The sequence below is a fragment of the Lygodium microphyllum genome, chromosome 9 (genome assembly GCF_053477565.2).
Source record: "Lygodium microphyllum isolate KBCC chromosome 9, Lygodium_microphyllum_v1.1.10, whole genome shotgun sequence".
Taxonomy (NCBI): domain Eukaryota; kingdom Viridiplantae; phylum Streptophyta; class Polypodiopsida; order Schizaeales; family Lygodiaceae; genus Lygodium; species Lygodium microphyllum.
In genome coordinates, this window is record NC_141143.1 from 43,087,441 (window position 1) to 43,108,129 (window position 20,689).

Consider the following 20,689-nt stretch of genomic DNA (forward strand, 5'->3'; position numbering starts at 1 on the left):
TGTGGATGACCCTTGTATATTGAGCACTCTTCACTCTAGGGGGGTTTGTTGGATTTGACTCATGGGAATGCTCACAGAGGAGTGTTGGTGATCCTCAGTAGGACAATGGGGCACTTTTTTCTCTCCTTACGAAATGTTTTTTCTCCTAGATTTATTCTATTTTATTCTATGTGCTTGTGTTACATAGTTTGGGCACTTATCATGTTTTATACCTTTCGGAACCCTAAGGTTTAAGGGTTGTACTTTATACTTGCATCTTACACTCTTCAAATTATTGCATTGGGTGTCACTCTTCACTCTCATAGAGTCTCTTCACTGTCTATCAATTGTATTTCTAGTTGAGCTTGAGCTTTGATCTTTGTGCATTCTCTCACCTCTCACAATCCAATCAAGTAGTGCTCAAGAAGGGATTTCCACCCCAACCGGATATCCCAAGTGCCATATAATATCTCCTTTAGAAACAACAGCTCCCTACCAGCCCAATTCTTGCAGATCTGTCGCCATACAAAAGATTAATGTTGTTTTCTGAGCATTAATATGAAGGCCCGAGGCCAAACCAAACAGACTCCAAATTGGCATTACTCAATTGGCCCTAGTTCATCAACCTTGAGAAACATAAAGGAATCATTTGCCAAAGATTGACCCAAAAGTTGAGAACCCCTGGGAAGAGATATACCAACAATCTCCCCATTTTGGGCTAAACGACCCAGCAAAGAAAGCATGGTGTGAGTAACCAATGCAAATAATAAGAACTCAGAGAGCACCCTTGATGAAGAGAATGAGATAAAGGAAACTCTTCTATGACTCCCCCATTAAGCGCAATATGTGCCACTTCATCATGACTAATAGTGTCAATAAGAGAACTCATGCAGTCTTGTGTACTCTCTCTCTTCTTGTGTACTCTCTCTCTCTCTCTCTCTCTCGCATTCCATAGCTTCTACCTCACATCCCACCATGGCTTCTCTTTGAAGAACAACGTCCTTGTGCCCAAGGTCTCTAAGCCCTGCCATTACTCGTGCCCATTCTTGAATTGGCGTTTAGTTGGCCTCCAATAGGCGTACCCCTCTTTGAATTGGTTTTGTAAGGTTCTCAATTTTCATATCGGAATTGAATTGGAACTTTGATGCCTATTGTAAAGCTTTGAAGCTTTGGAACGAACATACGAGAGAACACATGCGAAGCTAGACTAGATGTAGATGCTAAGTCTGTCCGTTGACGTGTTTGGGTTTTTGGTTCCTCTTGACGATTGGCTGTTTGTCTATTTACTATAAGCAATTCTTGGGGTGATGTTTATCTCTGGCTAATTATTCTTATCTATGCCTGTCACAGTTTTGGAGACATGAGGCTTTCCGCTTACGAGAACATCTCAAGTATTTGACCGACCTTCAGAGGTGCAACTCTTGTGACAGCTGATGTTCAAGTTTGCGTTTTTGGTACCTACATTCGTCCTGTCTTGATTTGCAGCTGCTTGATGGGTGAAAATCTCTCCTTCCTACCGTTTCCCGATATGGAAATGATGGAAACTACCTTGGAGGCTGCTCTTTACAAGACAAGGCTGCGAAAGGTACATTGTATCCACAGACATACGTGCATGTTTGTAGAATGCATGCGTGCTTTGACCCACAACCATGAATCTGATGCATTGTTGCAGATGGAACTGTTGCAGCTTCAAGATCAGACTACTCAAATGGGGCATTTTCTATGCGGCTCTGCACACCGTTAGTTGGGAGAGACCACACTCACTTTTGGTAACCTTAGAAAGTACGAATATGCATGGCATGAAGAGTCATTCAATAAGAGAAAATGTGAGAATGAATTGAAAACAATATGAAGCCAATTGAATCGTAGTTCTTATGACTGCCATAACTTATGCAATAAGTTGAATCATCATATGGGCAAATGGATGTGGCACAAATCCCAGGGAAGTCCCATGTTTTAATGGTTGTATGTTACTTGAAAGCTCATGGTTTGAATGGTTCATAAGGTGCATGGCTCCAAGGATATGGATGTGGCAATGGTATCAATGGATTTGCAAGAATTTATGATGGTTTGATGGAAGCTCCAAAGAGAGCGAAGGTGATGCATTTGTAGAGAAGCAAAACATCATGAGGAAGAATGCCATATGGACGAGTGTGAATAAATTATCAACGCGTGCTATGCATTCAAGATCAACTCACACCACTCATAGTTGTAGGTTATCGATAGTTGGACAATAGTATGGTGCCGAAGTCCATGCAATTGGACCTTGGAGTCTTGCACAAGGTAGATAACTTTTCAAGTAGGCAGAGAAGGATTGGGAGTAGTTCCTGAATGGGTGTTTTGCAAGACTTATTGTGATTACAGAAAATTAGTATGCACACAATGCTCATAGCGTGGATAAAGGAGGGGACATCATTCGCTAGACTATGAAAACTTGATGAGACATTCAACCAAAATAGAAATGAACCATGGTGGATAAGGAAGAACTTCAAGAGTGGATCCAAATAAAATATAAAAAGTTGAAAAAGAAGAAGGATGAATAATAAAGAAGACTAGGAGACACTGGTAACAAAATTAGATATATGCATAACCAAGGCTATAGGGAAGATGAGATTAGACGATGCCGAAAGGAAAGGATCAACTAAGAAAAGAAGAAGCTACTATCATTAAGAAACCTTGACAAGTTTGTTTAAAGGATTGAAGGGGTTAGAAAGTGAAGTTCATGAGAGGTTATTGGAGAGACATTTTGTGAGGGTTGTAGTTTGCCCCAATGCCATCAAGCATGAGATGTAAGCTTTTATGATGGAGTATAGTTAACCCACCTTAGCATTGGTGGCCAATTATCATATTATTTTTGTGACATAGTGGTATGTGACTTCTTCTTGCACCTTGTCTACATGCTACATTTGTCAAGTGAAGTGTCTCAATGGTTCTTCATTGGTCATGGATTTATGGGGTCTTAGCATCAATTGAAGTTGCTTGGAATGTGATTATGCAGCTAAGGTCTAGAGGAAGATAAGGGATATTTATTTCACAGTGTTAGAGACTAGGGCTTTATTGGTAGAGCCATAGGTTGGGCCACAAATTCAAGTTCAAACTTGCAAGGACCATTCTTAGAGTAGACAAATTGTTTATCTTATACTTTGTAAGATACCTTTCCAAATTGTTGAAGATCAAAGGAGAAAGCCTCTTCCTTTAATCATTTTCTATGATTCTTTATATGTAACATTCTAGAAGGGAGACCAAGTTTTTCATGGGAAAACTCTCCTTATGTACAATTGGAGAGTGGTTGGTGTTCACAAGCCTCTCATCATAGGTTCACATGGTAGAAATTCCATGGCCTCAATGTAGTAGAGGAGGATATCTTGTAGGAATGTAGAGAGTTTGATTCTTTATATGTCACACCCTAGGATGGAGAGCACATTTGATATGGGTAAATTTTCCTCATGTACAATGGGAGAGTGGTTGGTGCTCACAAGCCTTCCATCTCACAGGTTCACATGCAGAGATTCCATGGCCTCAAGGTAGTAGAGGAGGCTATCTTGGAGGAATGGAGGGCTCTTGAGACTGTTGGGTTTTCATTGCACCACACTAGCTCCATCATTAGGCTTGGAGGAAGTTTGTTGTTGTGAGGGGCTACACATATAGTGTATGCAGTAGATTGCAAAGTGAAGCTTAGATGATGTAGACACTTTCACCTCCTCAATCTCCTCACTTCCTTTCAATCTATTTCACACATGATTGGAAATTATGAGAGTGCACAGTGGAAGAATAAGAACATGGAGAGAGAAGTGAAGAGAGAGAAGAGAATGAAAGAAGAAATCAACATTAAACTCCAAAAGAATGTTGAATACAAAGCACACTGATTAGTCTCTTCCATGCAACACAAAGTGTCAATTAGGGTGTCGGATCATATTGAATATGGAATGAAGCATTGGATAATGCAAAGAGCAGTATTTTATAAGGGAATGTGTCTATCATTGATGTCTAGCATTGAAGTAGGGTAGCTATAAATAGTTGTTGGAGCCTAAAAGCAGTTGAACGCAATTGAGGTAAAAATGTTTGCCAATGTACATTAGGTGATAAATTGCCTAAGGAAATGCTAATCACCACAAAATAGCTGGTCACCACATATGAATAGTGTGACCACAGCCTCTAGCCATGAAAAAATGTTGAGTTAGCTGCAATGGAGCTTCTATGTAGAAATGCAGGTTGAAAGAGAGAAGAGATAGAGACACACAATTTGTGGTACTGAAGAGTGTACCTCAATAATGATTTTAGATAGGTATATGTACTATGTATAATCTAGCCCTTACATGCAAACACGGGCACTGCCCTTTATCCTAAACAACCTCCCCCCTAAAGGCAATGTGCCCAAAGGTAGAGGAAAAGAATTAGCTAAGTCTACGTATGTACAAAATTGAAGAGACTATACCTATTCGATATCCATCATTTTCCAGAAATGGGCAAACCTCTCTGATGGAAGTCCTTTCATGAGAAGGTGTGCAAGGTTATCATCAATGTGCACCTTGACCAGCTCAATGCTCTTGCTGTCAAGTATCTTTCTAATGAAATGATACTTCACCTATATGTGTTTTTTCTTTGCATGGAAGACAGGGTTCCATGCTAACATGATAGCACTCTAACTATGACAGTAGAGAACAGGAACCTCAGTAATCTCAAGCTCAAGAACCAAACATGATACCCATAAGGCTTCTTTGTATGCCGCAATGGCAGCCACATACTCTGCCTCCGTAGTAGACATTGCAACACACTTCTACCAACCTAGATATCCAAGAGACAAATCCCCCTGTGAAGCTAAACACATACCATGTAGTGGACTTCGTGTAGTCTGCATGTCTAGGATAGTCTGCATCCATAAAGCCAATCATAGATGTCTTCTACTTACCAAAGCAGATGCACAAATCCTTTTTGCCCTTGAGGTATCTCGTAATACCTTTTAGCCCTCATGCAGATCACCATGTAAGAATGCAGCCTTTACCTTCATCTATATGAGCTCCATTTTTTCAACTACAACCAAGCCCAAAATGGTTTTTAGAGTAGTCATCTTGACTACGAGAGAGAAGATCTTGTCAAAGTCAATTCCATATTCTTACTTGTACCTCTTTGCAAGTAACCGTACTTTGTACTTTGGTGGAGAACCAGAAGTGACCTTCATTTTGCAAACCCACTTGCATGGAAGAGTTTTCTACCCTTTAGGCAGTTGCACCAAGTCCCAAGTACCATTCTTATTAAGTGATTCCATTTTTGACAACATGGCGTTGAACCACTTCTTGTTGTTCGATCTATTCATTCCTTCCTTGAAGCATGATGGCTCACCACAATCCATGAACTTGTGTGTCATGCAAAAAAAACACACACAACAAAAAAAAAACTCATAACGACATTGACTAAAGAGTCCAAAACCTTGGCAGAAAACTCCACCCTCACATTTATAGAGTGTTAGATGTGCAGCGTCACGACAATGTCTTGCTTCTAGACTTGGTCTCATGCATTCTATACCATGTACTCATACTTATGGTTGATGTTATGTACTTGGATTTGATTCTAGAATGCATTTGAGTAGTGATTAAAGCTAATTTTTGGAACAACTTTACCTGCATGTCTATTGTTATACATTCAGGATAGTTTCCTGCATATTCAAGACAACATATCTCACTGCCAAGAATTTTGATATGTTTCTATGCAAGAACATTATGGTGATGTTTTAAGCAGCTTCACACGATGTTTAGAGCTCAATCTTAGTCGGTCTGAGAAGTTATTTCAATTCTAAATTCTCAGGTTAGATTCTTCTTGAATGTCAAGACTGAACTGCTGAATTGTAGGTTAGTCACATGTATTGTTCGGAGTTTCACGATTGCACTTCTAAAGTGCAGGAAGCCACCTATATTGTCAAGAATTTCAGGATGACACTCTTTTTTTTTCAAGAAATTGGTATGTTTACTATCATTGAATGCTTTTGATGCATTTTGGGCAATGAACTGATGTATATTCTTTACTTCTACATACTTGGGGATATTCTCACATACTACTAAGAGGATTTTTGAGCTTCCATTGCTTGTCATTAGCTATCATTTACTATCATACAGTTATTTGGTAGTGAATCATGACTAGTAGCAGTGACAATCATCTTATGCATATCAAGAAGCTTGAAGGAGCACACAACTTTGTAGTTTGGCAAAAACAGTGCTCTAATATCTTGTTGTAGAAGAAGCACACAAAGCCAATTATAGTAAAGGAAACAAAACCACTTGATGTAGAGCAAGGCCATTGGGATGAGCTGAATGAGCTTGCACACTTGACCATTGAGCTATAGATTTCTGATGCCTTTCCATTTAACATTGAAGGGTTGGATTTCACTAATGACATTTAGAAGCAATTGGAAGATTTGTATGCCTAGAATAGTATTGCAAGAAAAGTCTATTGGCTCTGAAGAAACTCATGGATTTGCATATGAAAGAGGCTACTGCAATGTCTACTCACCTTAGTGAGTTTAACTCCATTTTCAGACAACTTGCTGCTTTGAAGTTCAATATTGATGATGAGTTCAAAGCTATGTTCTTGTTTTGTACTTTGCTAGAGAGCTGGGATACATTCAGGACTACTATGAGAAATTCTAATTCTATTCTTTTGTATGATGATGAAGAGAGTGCTCTACTCATGGTGGAAGAAATGAATTAGCAGAACAATGCATCCAATAAGTCTTCTAGTGCTTTGCATACTAAAGGCAAATCACAACAGAAAGGCAAATCTAATAGCAAGGGACACAGTAAATCAAATAATAAAGATATTGAATGCCATCACTATGGCAAGAAGGGTCAACTCAAATGTGATTGCTATAAATGGATGAAAGAGAAAGGGAAAGGCAAGAAGACAAATGACAATAAGAAAGAGAAGAAGGAAAGTCAGCCTGCTAAGAAGTGCAATGTAAAGATCAAAGAGGTGAATGCAGTTAGCCATGAGAGTGACAGTCGAAATTATGTACTCTTTGTCTCTTCATGTTTTAGTGCACATGCTTTGATCAATACGGATGATGACATGCACACTTGAATTTTGGATTCAAGTGTCTCTTTTCATGTCACCCCTCACCACGAGTGGTTTATATACTATACGGGAGGTCAATATGGTGTTGTCCATCTTGGGGGACAGTTATGCATATGACATTGCAAGAATTGGCAGTGTGTAATTGCAATTTCAGCATGGATCTATTCTTTAGAATGTAAGGCATGTACCATAGCTCAAGAAGAGCTTTATTAGTACTCGATAGCTAGATGACGATGGATTTTATACCACCTTTGGTGACGAGAAATGGAAGATCTGCAGAGGATCTAGGGTTATTGCCAGAGGCTCAAAGAGGGATGCTTTGTATCCTCTCCATGTATCTAGTATGCGTGACCATGTTGTTGCTTTGTCCAAGCAGTCAAGTGTTTCCTTGTGGCATGGTCAGTTGGGACACATGATTCAAACAGGAATGAAAGTACTTGCTCATTTGGGTTACTTGCCTTATCTTTAATATGCTAATTTTGAGCACTACGATAATTGTGTTTATGGTAAGCATGTGTAGACATATCATAAAAAGTTTCTTTCACTGAAATATTTGCCCCTAGAGTTAGTACATTCCGATGTATGTCGAATGCTAGGGTTATCTCTAGGAGGAAAGAAATACTTTGTCGCATTTGTCGATGATGCTACTCGGAAGATATGGGTTTACCTTATTCATAGCCAGGATAAAGTGCTTGACAGGTTTCAAAAATTCTTGGCATTGGTTGAGAACTAGACTAATAAGACACTTAAGTGTCTTCACTCTGACAAAGGCGAGGAGTATGTGTCCAAAGTCTTTCAAACATTTTGTAAAAGCAAGGGGATAAAGAGGGAGCTCACTGCCCCTCATAATCCACCCTAGAATGGAGTTGCAGAGCGCATCAATCGGACCATACAGGATAAGGTTTGTATAGTGCTATCTCATACTACAATACCCCATGGCTTTTGGATAGAGGCTTTTATGACAATTATTCATGTGATTAACATGTCACCGAACAAGTCTTTGGGCGGGAAAGTCCCTCAGGAAGAGTGGTCGTGCAAGCCGCCTTCATATGCTCATTTATGAATGTTTGGCTGTGAGGCTTTTGAGGCCATAAGGAAAGAAGAGTGCAACAAACTAGGACCAAAGTCATGTGAATGCATATTCCTAGGATATGGTGATGAGGGTGAGATGGGGTATAGACTTTGGGATCTTAAGAAAAGAAAGATAGTACTTAACAATAATGTCATCTTCCATGAAGGTCACATGCATAAGTAGCCTAAGAAGACTGAGGAAGTCAAGAGGGTTGTTTTCAGGGAGCATGTACCTATTGGAAAACAATTTATGCCCAGTGGACACAGCTGTGTATAGTGCTATAAATACTCCTCAAAATGTAGGAAATGGTGTTGGAAATGACCAGCAAGGTATTGCCCATGATACACCATAGTTTCAACCTGAAACATGCAATTAGGATATCCTAAACTATGAAGATAGTATGCTGAAATTTCAGGATAGCAACCTGTACATGTAGAATTGCAGGCCCATATTTTAGGACAACTCGTAAATGCATATTTATAGGCGCAGCAACTAGCACATGCTGAGATTTCACTACGTAGGTCGACCCGACCATCGAGGCCACCTGAGAGGCTTGTTCCTAGTGTGCATAGTTAGGCAAGGCACATTCTTTCAGTACATTCATAATTTTTGTGTGGAGTATTGTTTGCTTGGATGTACAACATTAAGTATGCATGTCCTAAGGGTCATGAGGACTCACCATTTGATGAGAAAGCCTTGAGCCATGCTATATTAGATGCACATGGGAAGTTTCAGTTCAATACCTTGTGGACAATACATGCTTGTGTTATGGCTTTGCTTGTAATCATGCATTTCTAACAGTGATCTTGAGGGGGTTTCAAAGTAGTTTACTTCACAAGTTTAGAGTTTGTTGATCTTCTGATATTGTGCAAAGGGCTTACATTAACCATATTGAGTGTATACGGTGCTATTGGGCTCGGGAAAGTTACACATGGATATATGTGTGCATCACCTAGGCTCAAAATAAGGTTTTTTTAAAATACAATTTTCATATATTTTTTACATACAGAAGGGTATAATATAAATTGGTTATTTAAAGATTGAATAGAAAATGGTTATGTTTTATTCAAGAAAAATTCATAGATAAGGATATTTATAAATAGGCCTTGAACACACGTGATGTAGAAGATATACATATCATAACTTCCCCGAGCTATTGGGACTCTACAATATTCTTCTTGAATGTATATACCCTCAAAATTTGATGTCATGAATTGGATTGAATTAAGAGGCATTAAGATCATACATAAAAGCTTTCAAGGAAAGGGATTCTACTTGCACAAACTACGTGCATGGGATGCTAAACTTCAAAGTTTTCCTTGCCTATGAGGAACATCAAATTGCTTGACATAAAACCAGGAAACTCGTCATCTAAGGATAGAAAATGGGGTGCTACTTGGTTCTCCATTATGGCTTAATTAGCTAGGAAGGAAACAAGGTGATCTAGGAAAACGATCATTACAAGCCGAATTGATAAAGTATAATCCAAACAGTGCAATGATTGATTAAGCTTGATGACGAAAGTGATGACGGTGGCCTAGAAACGCAGGTTGACAAAAAAAAAGACTGATGTTATCAATAAAAATATAAGCTTTTCTTGAGCTTTTCTATCAATCACGAGCTTTTTCACGAGAAAGAAAGCCGCATTAATGACGGTTTTTTTTTTTGTATAAAAAGGTTGTTGTAGGAGGCCGATGGAAATTAGGAGGCGAGGAAAGGACGAAAATGAGGGAGTTGACGACAAGAATCAATCAATGTTGCTCGACTGAAGACATTGCAACAATGGTCAAAGAAGGAACTAAAGCAATAGCATAGCCGTGATGTAAGGTGGCAATGAGACAGATGATGAAGGCGAAGACCTCCTGACCAAGATGGTGGTCTTAGAACGCGAACAGAGGGTTTAGCAAAGACTACATTGGGTGACAAGTAAAAGCGACAATGGGAAAGTTGACAACGACATGAAGATAATGAAGACAAAGTCAAGTTATAGTAATGGAACGTCACAAACGTGAGGAAGAAGCTGTAGAGAACATAAGAAAATGCCAATGAGAGAGAAGACTAAAGGTAACAAAGACTCTCGGTCAAGCTATTTCGAACACAAAAGGTCACCATACAATTGTGATATCCTCTATCCTCACCTTCTCTAAAATACCACTTTGCTTCTATATTTTTGTGCTTATACCATGCAGTGGATCTCTTACCTTGAAAGATTTCTCATTTGTATCTTGTTCCCAAATACAAAGTAAGTTTGAACGTTTACATAACTTCTTCCAACTTACCTTGCTACTAATGTATTTGATTCTTCTATTTCACGTATTGGCCTTAAGTTGAGTACTCTTTATCATCCTTTCCTCCCATCTTGCTAAGAGTCCTTGTGGTATGGGACTTCACGAAAACCCCCCCCCCCCCCCCCCGCATGAATTTCCTTGTGCGACACCTGGTGAACCCAATGTGAAAGCATTGCTTCTAATTATTGAGATGGGAGACTCTTCCAATACTCCACCCAGTTCATCATCGAGTGCTTCTTCCTTTTTGACTGATGAGATGAAGAATTTTTTGCAAACTCTTTCTTTAGCCATTATGATGCAGAATCAACAGATGTAGTTATCTATGCAACAACAGCAGTAGCTTCATTAGTAACAATTGGATCAACAACAAATGCTACATCAAGAACAAGAGTATATACATGGAGTAACCAAAGCGATCGAGGCCGTGATAAGTGAATGAAAATTATTTGATGGTTGGAATGTCTTTTCTTATCGTAAAACTTTTAGAAGCCAGATTTGCTTCTTTGGAGTTCCTACCAATTGGAGCAACTATTTCTTACGGCTTGTCACACCCGCTTTGCGGGTTAGAGTGACTAATTTATTTGTGCAAGATTCAAATTGGAATGTCTTCAAGAAGGCACTCAAAGATGAATATTTTCTAGAGGATTATAGTATTACTACTCGGAAGACATTCAGAGAATGGGTCTATCAGTCCAACAAAGGACTTGTTGCTTTCGAGTTATTGCGTGAATTTGAAGAACGTTACAACCAATTGGATGCACTTGAGCAGCAAAGAGCCCTAAACTTGGAGAAAGTGGAGTTATTATTGCATGCAGCTAATCCTGCACTTCAGGGCGAGTTGAGAGAGCTTCTTGAAGATAGTACGCAGCCTATGGGATTGAAGATGAATTAGCAAGTTGCTATTGATACACTTTCCACATTGACGAAGAGACAGAGACAGAAGGCTCACTTACAGAATGGTATGCAAACACCTCTAGCGATGTCTTCTCCTACCTCGACTTCTCCTACTTCTCTTGTTGCTCCTTCCACTTCTTCTCCTACTTCTCATTCCATGTCTATGCCTACTTCTATGCCTATGTCTATGCCTATTCCTGCTCCTGTTAAAGACATGGTGGAAGAAATTTCAAAGAACTTGAAAGATCTTCAAATAAACATGACTAGAAGAGAACCACAACCACTTAATCCAGCTCCAATTTTTGCCCCATCCTCTTCTACACCTATGAATTCTTCTAAAAATGATCATGCTTACCATTGCATATGGTGCCATAGTCCAGACCATGAGCATAAGGATAGTCAAGACTTTGAAGAGGTGAAAAGTCTGAAGTTGGCGGTGTGGAAGGAAAGGATGATATGTTTCGGAGATACAAAGCAACTACTAAAAACGAATTTCAGCAAAGGAGATATGAAGAAATTATTGGAGGAATCTCTCTTATGTTCTTCTTATGTGAAGCAAGAGGCAGTAAGAGAAGCTGTTGCCTATGGTCTTCAATTAGAGCAGTTTCCAAAAGATAAGTCTCCTTTATGGTCTTATGCACTGTATGCAGAAAAGAAAGGTAAAGCTTTATCTTTCAAACTTTCATTCGTAGGAGATGCAATTAGAAAAGGGGACTAGATCAAATGATCGTGTAGATGTCTTCTCTATCTATGCTTACATTGCAAAATATCAAGGATTTGAAGGACTTGTTGAAGAAAAGTGCAAAAAAGATGATGATGAACCTGAAGGATCAAAGAGAGGGCAACTAGGAGGGGTGAACCGGTTCTTCAGCCTTCTTCTTTAGGACCGGAGCAGAGTATGGCCGACATACAGAAGCCAAAAGTACAAGAAGACTAGAAGGCCCCAAAGACAAAGGATTTTAAGCCAAAAAAACAACCTGGATTCAAGTTGCTTTCCAACATCGAGACATCCACAGACTTGAAAAAGGTACTTGAGGATTGAATTGTTATTTGCAAAATTGAATTTACACTTGGAGAAGTCTTGGGGATTTCCAAGAGAGAATTTCATGATCTTATCATTGACATCATAAAAAGAAAATGACAAATTATTTAAGAGCTGACACATGATATGATCCATCAAGAGGCTTTAGTTGTTGCCGAGGCATTTCTCTATGGGTTGTAGATTGAGGAGATTGATTCTAAAGAGAATACTATTGAGGAGTCTACAGATGGAGCTCTATGTAAGTCTCTTCATCCTTTACTTCAGCCCGTACAATATGATGAGAGTGAAGATGCACCTAGATTGATGCCTTGTAGCCATTTTTCTTAAAGTCACTGTGCTCATGTGACTACAAAAAATGTCGTCAAGCTTGGTGAGACTGAGACTCCTTGTGTTGCTCTTTTGGATCATGGTTCAAAGTTTAATTTAATTGTGCAAGGTTTATATGATACTGGTAGATGGCTAGTTGATGTGGATCATGGTTGGCGCATGCATACGGCCAACAACACTGTAGGAGATTTATATGCTGTTTGTCCAAATCTGAAGATTTCTATTGGAGATGTGGGTGAGCCTTATCATTTCTTTGTACAAAACTCTTGTTCTTATCCTATTATTTTGGGGCAACCATTTATTACTAAGTCTCGGATGGAGACTAAGGTTCTGGATGATGGGTCTGTGCATGGATCCGAAGCAAGGATGGAAAGAGAGCTGTCCAATTCATGACCGTTTGTATCAATCATCAACGAAATAAGGATTCTTTGAGGGATTTCCCTCTTCTAGCACTAGAGCTAGATTTTTTCTAGGTACCACTATCTTGTGAGACGATGGCGGTATGAGTCAGGGAAAGCTCTCGCCTCCTAGTAGCGACAGTTTTTCCTCATGTGTTTATGGTGTATCCACTGAAATTACTTTGTGTTTTCAATATATTTTAGACATGCCTAGAGCTGCCAGGCATTATGCAAAAGGAAAAGAAAAAGAATTGATGATTGCATATGTTATACAGGAAGAAGACCTTATAGATGGTCTCTATGATGGCCTTTCATGCTCAAATACCATGGAAGAACTTTCGATATTTCTAAATGCTAACAATTAAGAGTTGTCATATATCTTACAGGTTCATTCACTGGTGATGTATTGTGAAATTTCTAATTTCATGCTTCAAAAGGATTTGGGTGCTGAGGATTCTTGGCAAAAAGTATTCTCTACTGACATATTTAAGCAAAAATGTTTGGGTGTTGTTTGTAGACAACAAAATTTGTGTTTACCAGGATATTTTCATCAAGGGGTGAAATTTGCAAGTTGTAGCAATGAAGCTAGAGTTCAAACAAAATATAAGACAGTTGACAAGAAGGTTAGACCAATTGCAGGACCGCTATCTTTAGATAGTGATGAGATGATTAGGAGCGTTGCTATGAAACCTCCTTTGTGAGATCCTGCAGGTATTGGATAAAAGTTTTCAGTTGAGACATTGAAAGAGATGAAGATTGGGCCGAAGATTTTCTACTTCCTGATGAAGAGGTAAGATGTTTTGAAGAGATGTTATGCAGACATGAAAATGCTTTTGCTTTCTTTCCACATGAGATTGGATGCGTTGATCCTAGGCTTGTGACGCCTATGGTTATTTTTACCATTCCGCATGTCCCTTGGAATCTATGGTCTATTCCTGTACCGAGGGATCACTTGCCCAAATTGGTGGAGCTTTTGAATGAGAAAATCAAGATGGGAATTCTAGAGTCATCTTTAGCTCCATATTCCAACACATGGTTCATAGTTCCTAAGAAGAATGGGACATTCAAATTCATACAAGACCTACAGCCAGTAAACAAGGTCACTATTCAAAATGTTGGTGATGGACCTATTGTGGATGAGTTCGCTGAAGCTTTTTCTAGACGTGTTATCTATTCACTCAGCGATCTTTATTCTAGATATGATCAGTTTCAGCTTGCCCTTGAAAGCAAAGATTTGACTACGATGAAGACACCCTTAGGCCTTGTCCCAATGTGTACACTTCCACAAGGAGCTACTAATTCGGTTGTTGATATGATGAATGAGATGAACAAGGTTCTTTGAGATTTTATTATTGAGCTTACTATGCCTTTCATTGATGATCTACCTATCAAGGGTTGTTTGGAAGAAGGGAAAGACGAATCTTTAGATGGCCATGGATGTAGGTTCTTTGTGGCTTCTCATATTAGAGATGTTGAGAGGATTCTTTGCAGACTAGAAGAAGTGAATTTGACATTGTCAAGGTTGAAGTCTATTTTAAGAGCTAGAGAATTTTTGGTTGTTGGACATATGTGCAGATATTATGGCAGGAAGCCTTGTCCTACGAAGGTTGATGCCACAGAGAAGATTGCGGAGAATTGCTCTTCTACTTCTGAGGTTCTTAGGTTTCTTAGAGCTTGTGTGTTATATCTTATTTGGATTCCTCATTTTGCTCATATAACAAATGTTCTCTACCTGCTCTTAAGAAAAGGGTAATGTTTTTCTTGGGAGATAAAACACACTAAAGCCATGCAGAAACTAAAGAAATTACTAAGAGCTACTCCAACTCTTTGAAAGGCAAATTATGAGTGTGGGAGACCTATTGTTTTTACTATTGATACTAGTCCTATCCGCATTGGATGGGCTGTTGGCCAAGACGATGCAAAGGGTAATAGGTATGCTATTCAGTTTAGGGTGAAAGTCCTGAATGAGCGACAAGGAAGGTATCCACAAGTTAAAAGAGAGCTCTTGGGAGTTGTCACGGCTCTCAAGAATAACAGAGAGTACTTCATTGGAGTTGTTGTGGTAGTCGAGACTGATTGTTTGCCTCTTCTAGGTATGATCACAAGTTGTTCTACTCTAGATATTGCCATGCTTAGGTAGATTGGATACATAAAATCCATGAATCTTGAGTTCAGGCACATAGTGAGTAAAGACAACCTAGTAGTAGTTGATATGCTTTCATGAGCAAGGTATGATGATATGGATTTTTTTGCATTGATGATGCTTATGATGGGGCTGATCTTTTAGCCATGCATGTTGATCATATTTGTCATGAGTCTATTTTTTGGAAAGCTTTGATGAAACTTTGTATACATGAGAGTATTTGCAGATTGGTCATTATTTGAGTACTATGTCTAGACAAGATGGATGGACTGATGCAGACTTCAAGAAGATTAGAAGAAAAACTTATGATTTCTTCTTAGGAAATGGACTAATTTGGAAGCATCCACAAAATCAAGGACAACCATTGAGAGTTGTTTGTGATAGAGCCTCACAGGTGTGGATCATGAAAGAATTCCATGAAAGTGTTTGGGCTGGGCATCGAGCTGTTTGGGCGACCTATGAGAAGATCAAAGAGCCTTATTGGTGGAGGGGCATGTATAGAGATATCTCACATTTTGTTGAGACATGAGCTGATTGTCAATTGTCTCTTCAATGAGGCATAGAGATGAGCTTCATCTTACCTACCTATTATATATTCATTATAAGTGGGGTATTGATTTGATTACTATGCCTGTTGGTCACAGATGCGCTACATTGTTTTGGCACGAGAAGATCTCATAAATCTGATGCGCAGATCGATCGCAGTATGCTCACGTAGTGAATCCCGGAAGGTCCCCAAGAACAATGAACTCTACCTTTTTGCACAAAAAACAATGTAAAAACATGAACGACAAGAAGCAAGAGACCAATTGGGTTCAATCTCCCCCCATGCCTTGTGTGAGTGCTTCACAAAGCATGTATTTTATGTATATTTCCATCTTCATGCTCAATAATAGCCCAATTTACAAAAATATGACAACCTTTTAGCTTTGGAGTTTGCCTTTTACAAAAATAGGAAATAAAGCTAATGGACGGTGCCCATAGAGTCTGGCACGCCCAACACAATGTCCAAATAGAAATAACATATCCGTGCACATAGGCGCATACAAAATAATAATAAATAATCGATGCCTCAATAGACATAACAAAATATAGGTGTGGCACCTATCAAAACATAATCCATAGGTCGAATACTCGCTAGACTCCAATGCTTTCCTCCGCCACTGCTGCTATCTCTACACATCAACTGAAGCATTCACAATCGTTAGTAAAATAATACAATTAAACCGAAAAAAGTGAATACCTAGCAGTCTTCAGCTACATAAATAAATCAACTGGTTAGAAATAAATCCTAACCTTAATTTATTACGAGTGCGCACTCTAAACTCATAAACGTTTATTAATTTAATATGTATTTTGCGGAATCACCCGCTATGGAATCACCCATGTACACACTAAATTAATGAAACGCTCGAAAAGGATAGGCGTCCCCATCAACTTCTCGCACAAAGAATCCACTTTGTGTATGAGCCCCGGTCATCTAAGTTTACGGAATTCACTGTAAAACCTCACGGAATCCACCGTGGCACGGAATCCACTGTGGAATATGCCTCCTGGCATCATACCCCGGGGTGTGATAGCAATTGACCTCAATTGCTATTAGCTCAATGTGGAGCTAACAGAGTGGGGAAAGTATTTAAGTATCTAGTGTGCATCCATTGTGCTTCCTCTACAGGATGGTTCTTAAATTTTACTAGATATCTAGAATACCTTCGGCCAGTTCTAGTTGTCATATAGTCAGTGTCTATGATGGCTTCTGGTTCAAGTATTTCAGTCTCTTCCTCTAATAAAGGTGGGTTTTCATAAACAGGGTGGATAGGTAATTGTCCTCTAAATGGTCTCAATAAACTAATATGAAATGTATTATGAATTTTCCAATGAGATGGTAATTCTAACTTGAATGCATTATCATTAATTTTATGAATGATTCTAAATGGTCCATAGAATCTAGGAGCTAGTTTGTCAACTGGATGTCTATCTACACTTTGCAGTCTACGTTTTTCTATTCTCAGCCAAACATAATCATCAACTTTGAAATTCATGGCTTGTCTTTTCTTGTTGGCTTGTTTGGTATATGATTGTTGGGCTTTAGCAATCATATCCTTAACCTCATAAAAAATACTATTATGCATACTAGCAATATCATCAGCACTCTGAATTCTATTAGACAAAGATGCAATAGGTGTAGACAATCTATATCCATAAATGACTTCAAAATGTGCTTTCTTTGTGGATGTGTGCGGTGTATTGTTATATGCAAATTGTAATAAATGCAAATGAGTGTCCCATGTCTGAGGTTTAGAGATTGTATATGCACGTAAAAGATCTAGAATGGTGCTGTTTGTGGCTTCTGTTTGTCCATTTGTTTCTGGATGAAATACAGATGAGAAATCAATCTATGTGCCTAGATTTGCAAACAATGTAATCCAAAAATTGTTACAAAATCTAGAATCACGATTTGAAATAATCACTTTTGGCAATCCATGGTTAGTAAAAACAGTTTTCAAAAATAACTGTGCTGCTTGTGATGCTGTTAAAGTTTTCTTACATGGAATGAAATATGCTTGCTTACTAAATCTATCTACAACTGTCCAAATCATATCATGGTTAGATTTAGTATTTGGTAAACCAGTAATGAAATCCATAGAAATATGTTCCCAAGGTTTAGATGGAATAGACAAAGGCATTAGTAATCCATACTGTTTACCATGATGTCTCTTTATTCTTTGACAAATCAAACATTCAGAAACGAAATTAGATACATCTGCATCCATATGCGGCCAATAAAAATCTTCAGTTAACATACGTAATGTAGATATGATACCTCTATGACCTTGATATGGGGGACAATGAATTTCATTCAAAACAAAAGATCAGAATGGAATAGTAACACACAGTCTCTTTTCATAAAACATAAATCCATCATTATATGACAATGAATCAACAGGAATGAAATTATTTTGAACTAATTTATGCCAATCAGAATGAAAAGTAATATCCTGGTGATATGTATCTTTCATAGCAATCAAAGAATCAAAAGATATGACAGAAATATTATGAATTGCAGGTCTTCTACTCAATGCATCAGCAACTACATTTTCTTTTCCAGGTTGGTATTGAATGATAGGATGAAAACTTTGAATAAAGGAAGCCCATTTGATATGACGCTCAAAAATTTGGGGTTGGCTAAGTAAATGTCTAATGCTTTGCTGGTCGGTCTTTATCATGAATTCTGAACCCATTAAGTAGTGCTTCCACTGTCTTAATGCTTGTACAACTGCTAATAGTTCTTTGTCATATGTGGAATATTTCAGCTCAGAGGGTTTCAGCTTACAACTAGAATATGCTATTGGATGATTGGCTTGCATTAGTACGGCTCCTATTCCTGATCCGCTAGCATCGGTCACAACTAGAAAGAATGGTCTATTAAAGTCACGCAACTGTAAAACAGGGGCATTGGTTAATGCACGTTTCAGTAAGTCAAAGGATTTCTGCTGGTTTTCGGTCCATTGATAAACAATTCCTTTCTTGAGAAGTTTTGTTAATGGTAAAGCAAGTAATGAAAATTTACGTACAAACTTCCTATAGAAACTAGCAAGACCAAGGAATGAGCGTAACTCATGCACGTTTTTAGGAACAGGCCAATGCAATATTGCATCAATTTTCTCAGGATCAACTTTAATTCCTTCAGATGATACAATATGACCTAAATACTCAATTTCTGTCTTAAAAAATTCACTCTTTTCAGGATTTGCAAACAATTGATTTTCTTTCAATAATTGAAAAACTAATGACAAATGCTCATAATGCTCTTTCTCATTTTGACTAAACACCAAAATATCATCAAAGAAAACAATCACACAGTACTAATATTTCAAAAAGATATGATTCATCATTCTACTAAAGGTGGCAGGTGCATTAGTCAATCCGAATGGCATGACTAAAAATTCGTAATGGCCAAACTGTGTTCTAAATGCAGTCTTAAATATGTCAGATTTATCTAGCCTCACCTGATGATATCCAGACTTAAGGTCAATTTTACTAAATATAGAAGGTCATCAACTCTAGGTATAGGATACCTATTCTTTACAGTGATCTTATTTAAAGCTCGGTAGTCAATACACATACGATAGGTATTATTCTTTTTCTTGACTAAGAGTACAGGTGCACCGAATGGAGAACTGCTAGGTCGAATTAAACCTCTATTTAGTAATTCTTCAACTTGACTCTGGATTTCTTTTTGCTCTATTTGATTGTGCCTATATGGTGCTTTGCAAGGTGGTTGTGTGCCAGGTATCAAATCAATCTTATGGTCTTCTGGTCGTGAAGGAGGTAAACCTGGTGGTAGGTCTTCTGCAAAACAGTCCTTAAAATATGCGAGAAATTCCTTATGCCTAGGGTGCATATGATTTTTCTTTGCTTGTAATTCATTCACCCAAATGAGATATGATTTAGTACTCTTGCGTAATGCACGTTTTGCTTGAGTATGCGAAAGCAGTGGAAAAACATTAGATGCATGCATACCATATAATGTAATAGATTTTCCTTGAAAATTAATATTCATTGTGTGTGTGGAATAATCTATATCTGGGTTATGCTGGTGTCTCCAAGGCATTCCTAATAAAATGTCACTCGACTCTAATGGAACAACTAAGAAATTTCTTCTTTCAGTGTATGAACCAATTTGAATCTCTAAATCTTGAACTTCTTGTGTACCGTTATACCTAGTGCCTAAAAATGCAACTTTTATGCGATAATGCGTAGGTACAGTCTGTAATTTCAATTCCTTTACCAATTTTGCTGAAATAAAGTCATGAGTACTACCGTCATCATGCAAGATAGTCTTTTCCTTTCCATGCACCAAACATTTCATAGTCAATAATGAATGTGGAGTAGGCATACCTGGTAAAGTGTCGGAAATAGTAGTAGTGTCGTCCTCATCTTCAGTGAAATCAGGCATATCCTCATGTTCGTCTTCGTCCATGGCTCCAAGATAGTTGATATGAGCTAGTGGCTTCTTTGAATGACAATTTGCTGCGAGATGTCCAGGCTGGTGACATTTACAACATACTATTGGCTTGGCTTTGGTTACATTATTTGCAAGGGCTGGAAGTCTAGGTACATTTGGATTTGCTTGTGGAATAGGCTTAGGATCTGGATTGACATTGGATGGTAATGTAGGTGGTTTAGCCCAATTCTTGCGGAAAGATGGTGAAGAGAAACGACCTGGATTAAACCTTTTAAAATTGGAATTGAATTGTTTAGATCCATAATTACCATTGGCTTGGAATTGCTGTGGTCGTCTGTCTCTACCGCGTAACTTATCTTCAGTGTCGTGAGCTAGTGAGATGGCGTCTTCAAGGGTAGCAGGCTTGAACATGTTCACTTCAGCGTAGTAATGTCCAAGAAGTCCAGACATATACTTCTGCTTATGTGTCGTCTCTGGTACGTCTTCAAGCATGCGTAGCTGTAGAAGTGCAT

General features: G+C 38.5%; 1 protein-coding gene across 2 annotated transcripts in view; it reads left to right on the plus strand.

Annotated features, from left to right (window-relative positions):
• Positions 1-10,297, plus strand: part of LOC148030983 (MADS-box transcription factor 23-like) — a 127,560-nt gene extending 117,263 nt beyond the window's left edge. Inside the window, exons 3-6 of one of the 2 annotated variants that reach the window (XM_087685652.1) lie at positions 1,330-1,391; positions 1,465-1,564; positions 1,652-1,761; positions 9,794-10,297. In XM_087685652.1, coding sequence (XP_087541778.1) covers positions 1,330-1,391; positions 1,465-1,564; positions 1,652-1,723 — 234 coding nt within the window. In that variant the 3' untranslated portion in view covers positions 1,724-1,761; positions 9,794-10,297. Of the gene's footprint in view, positions 1-1,329; positions 1,392-1,464; positions 1,565-1,651; positions 1,832-9,793 lie in introns of those variants that run through there. The other variant, XM_087685651.1, reaches the window with a different exon arrangement.
• Positions 10,298-20,689: the final 10,392 nt, after the last annotated feature.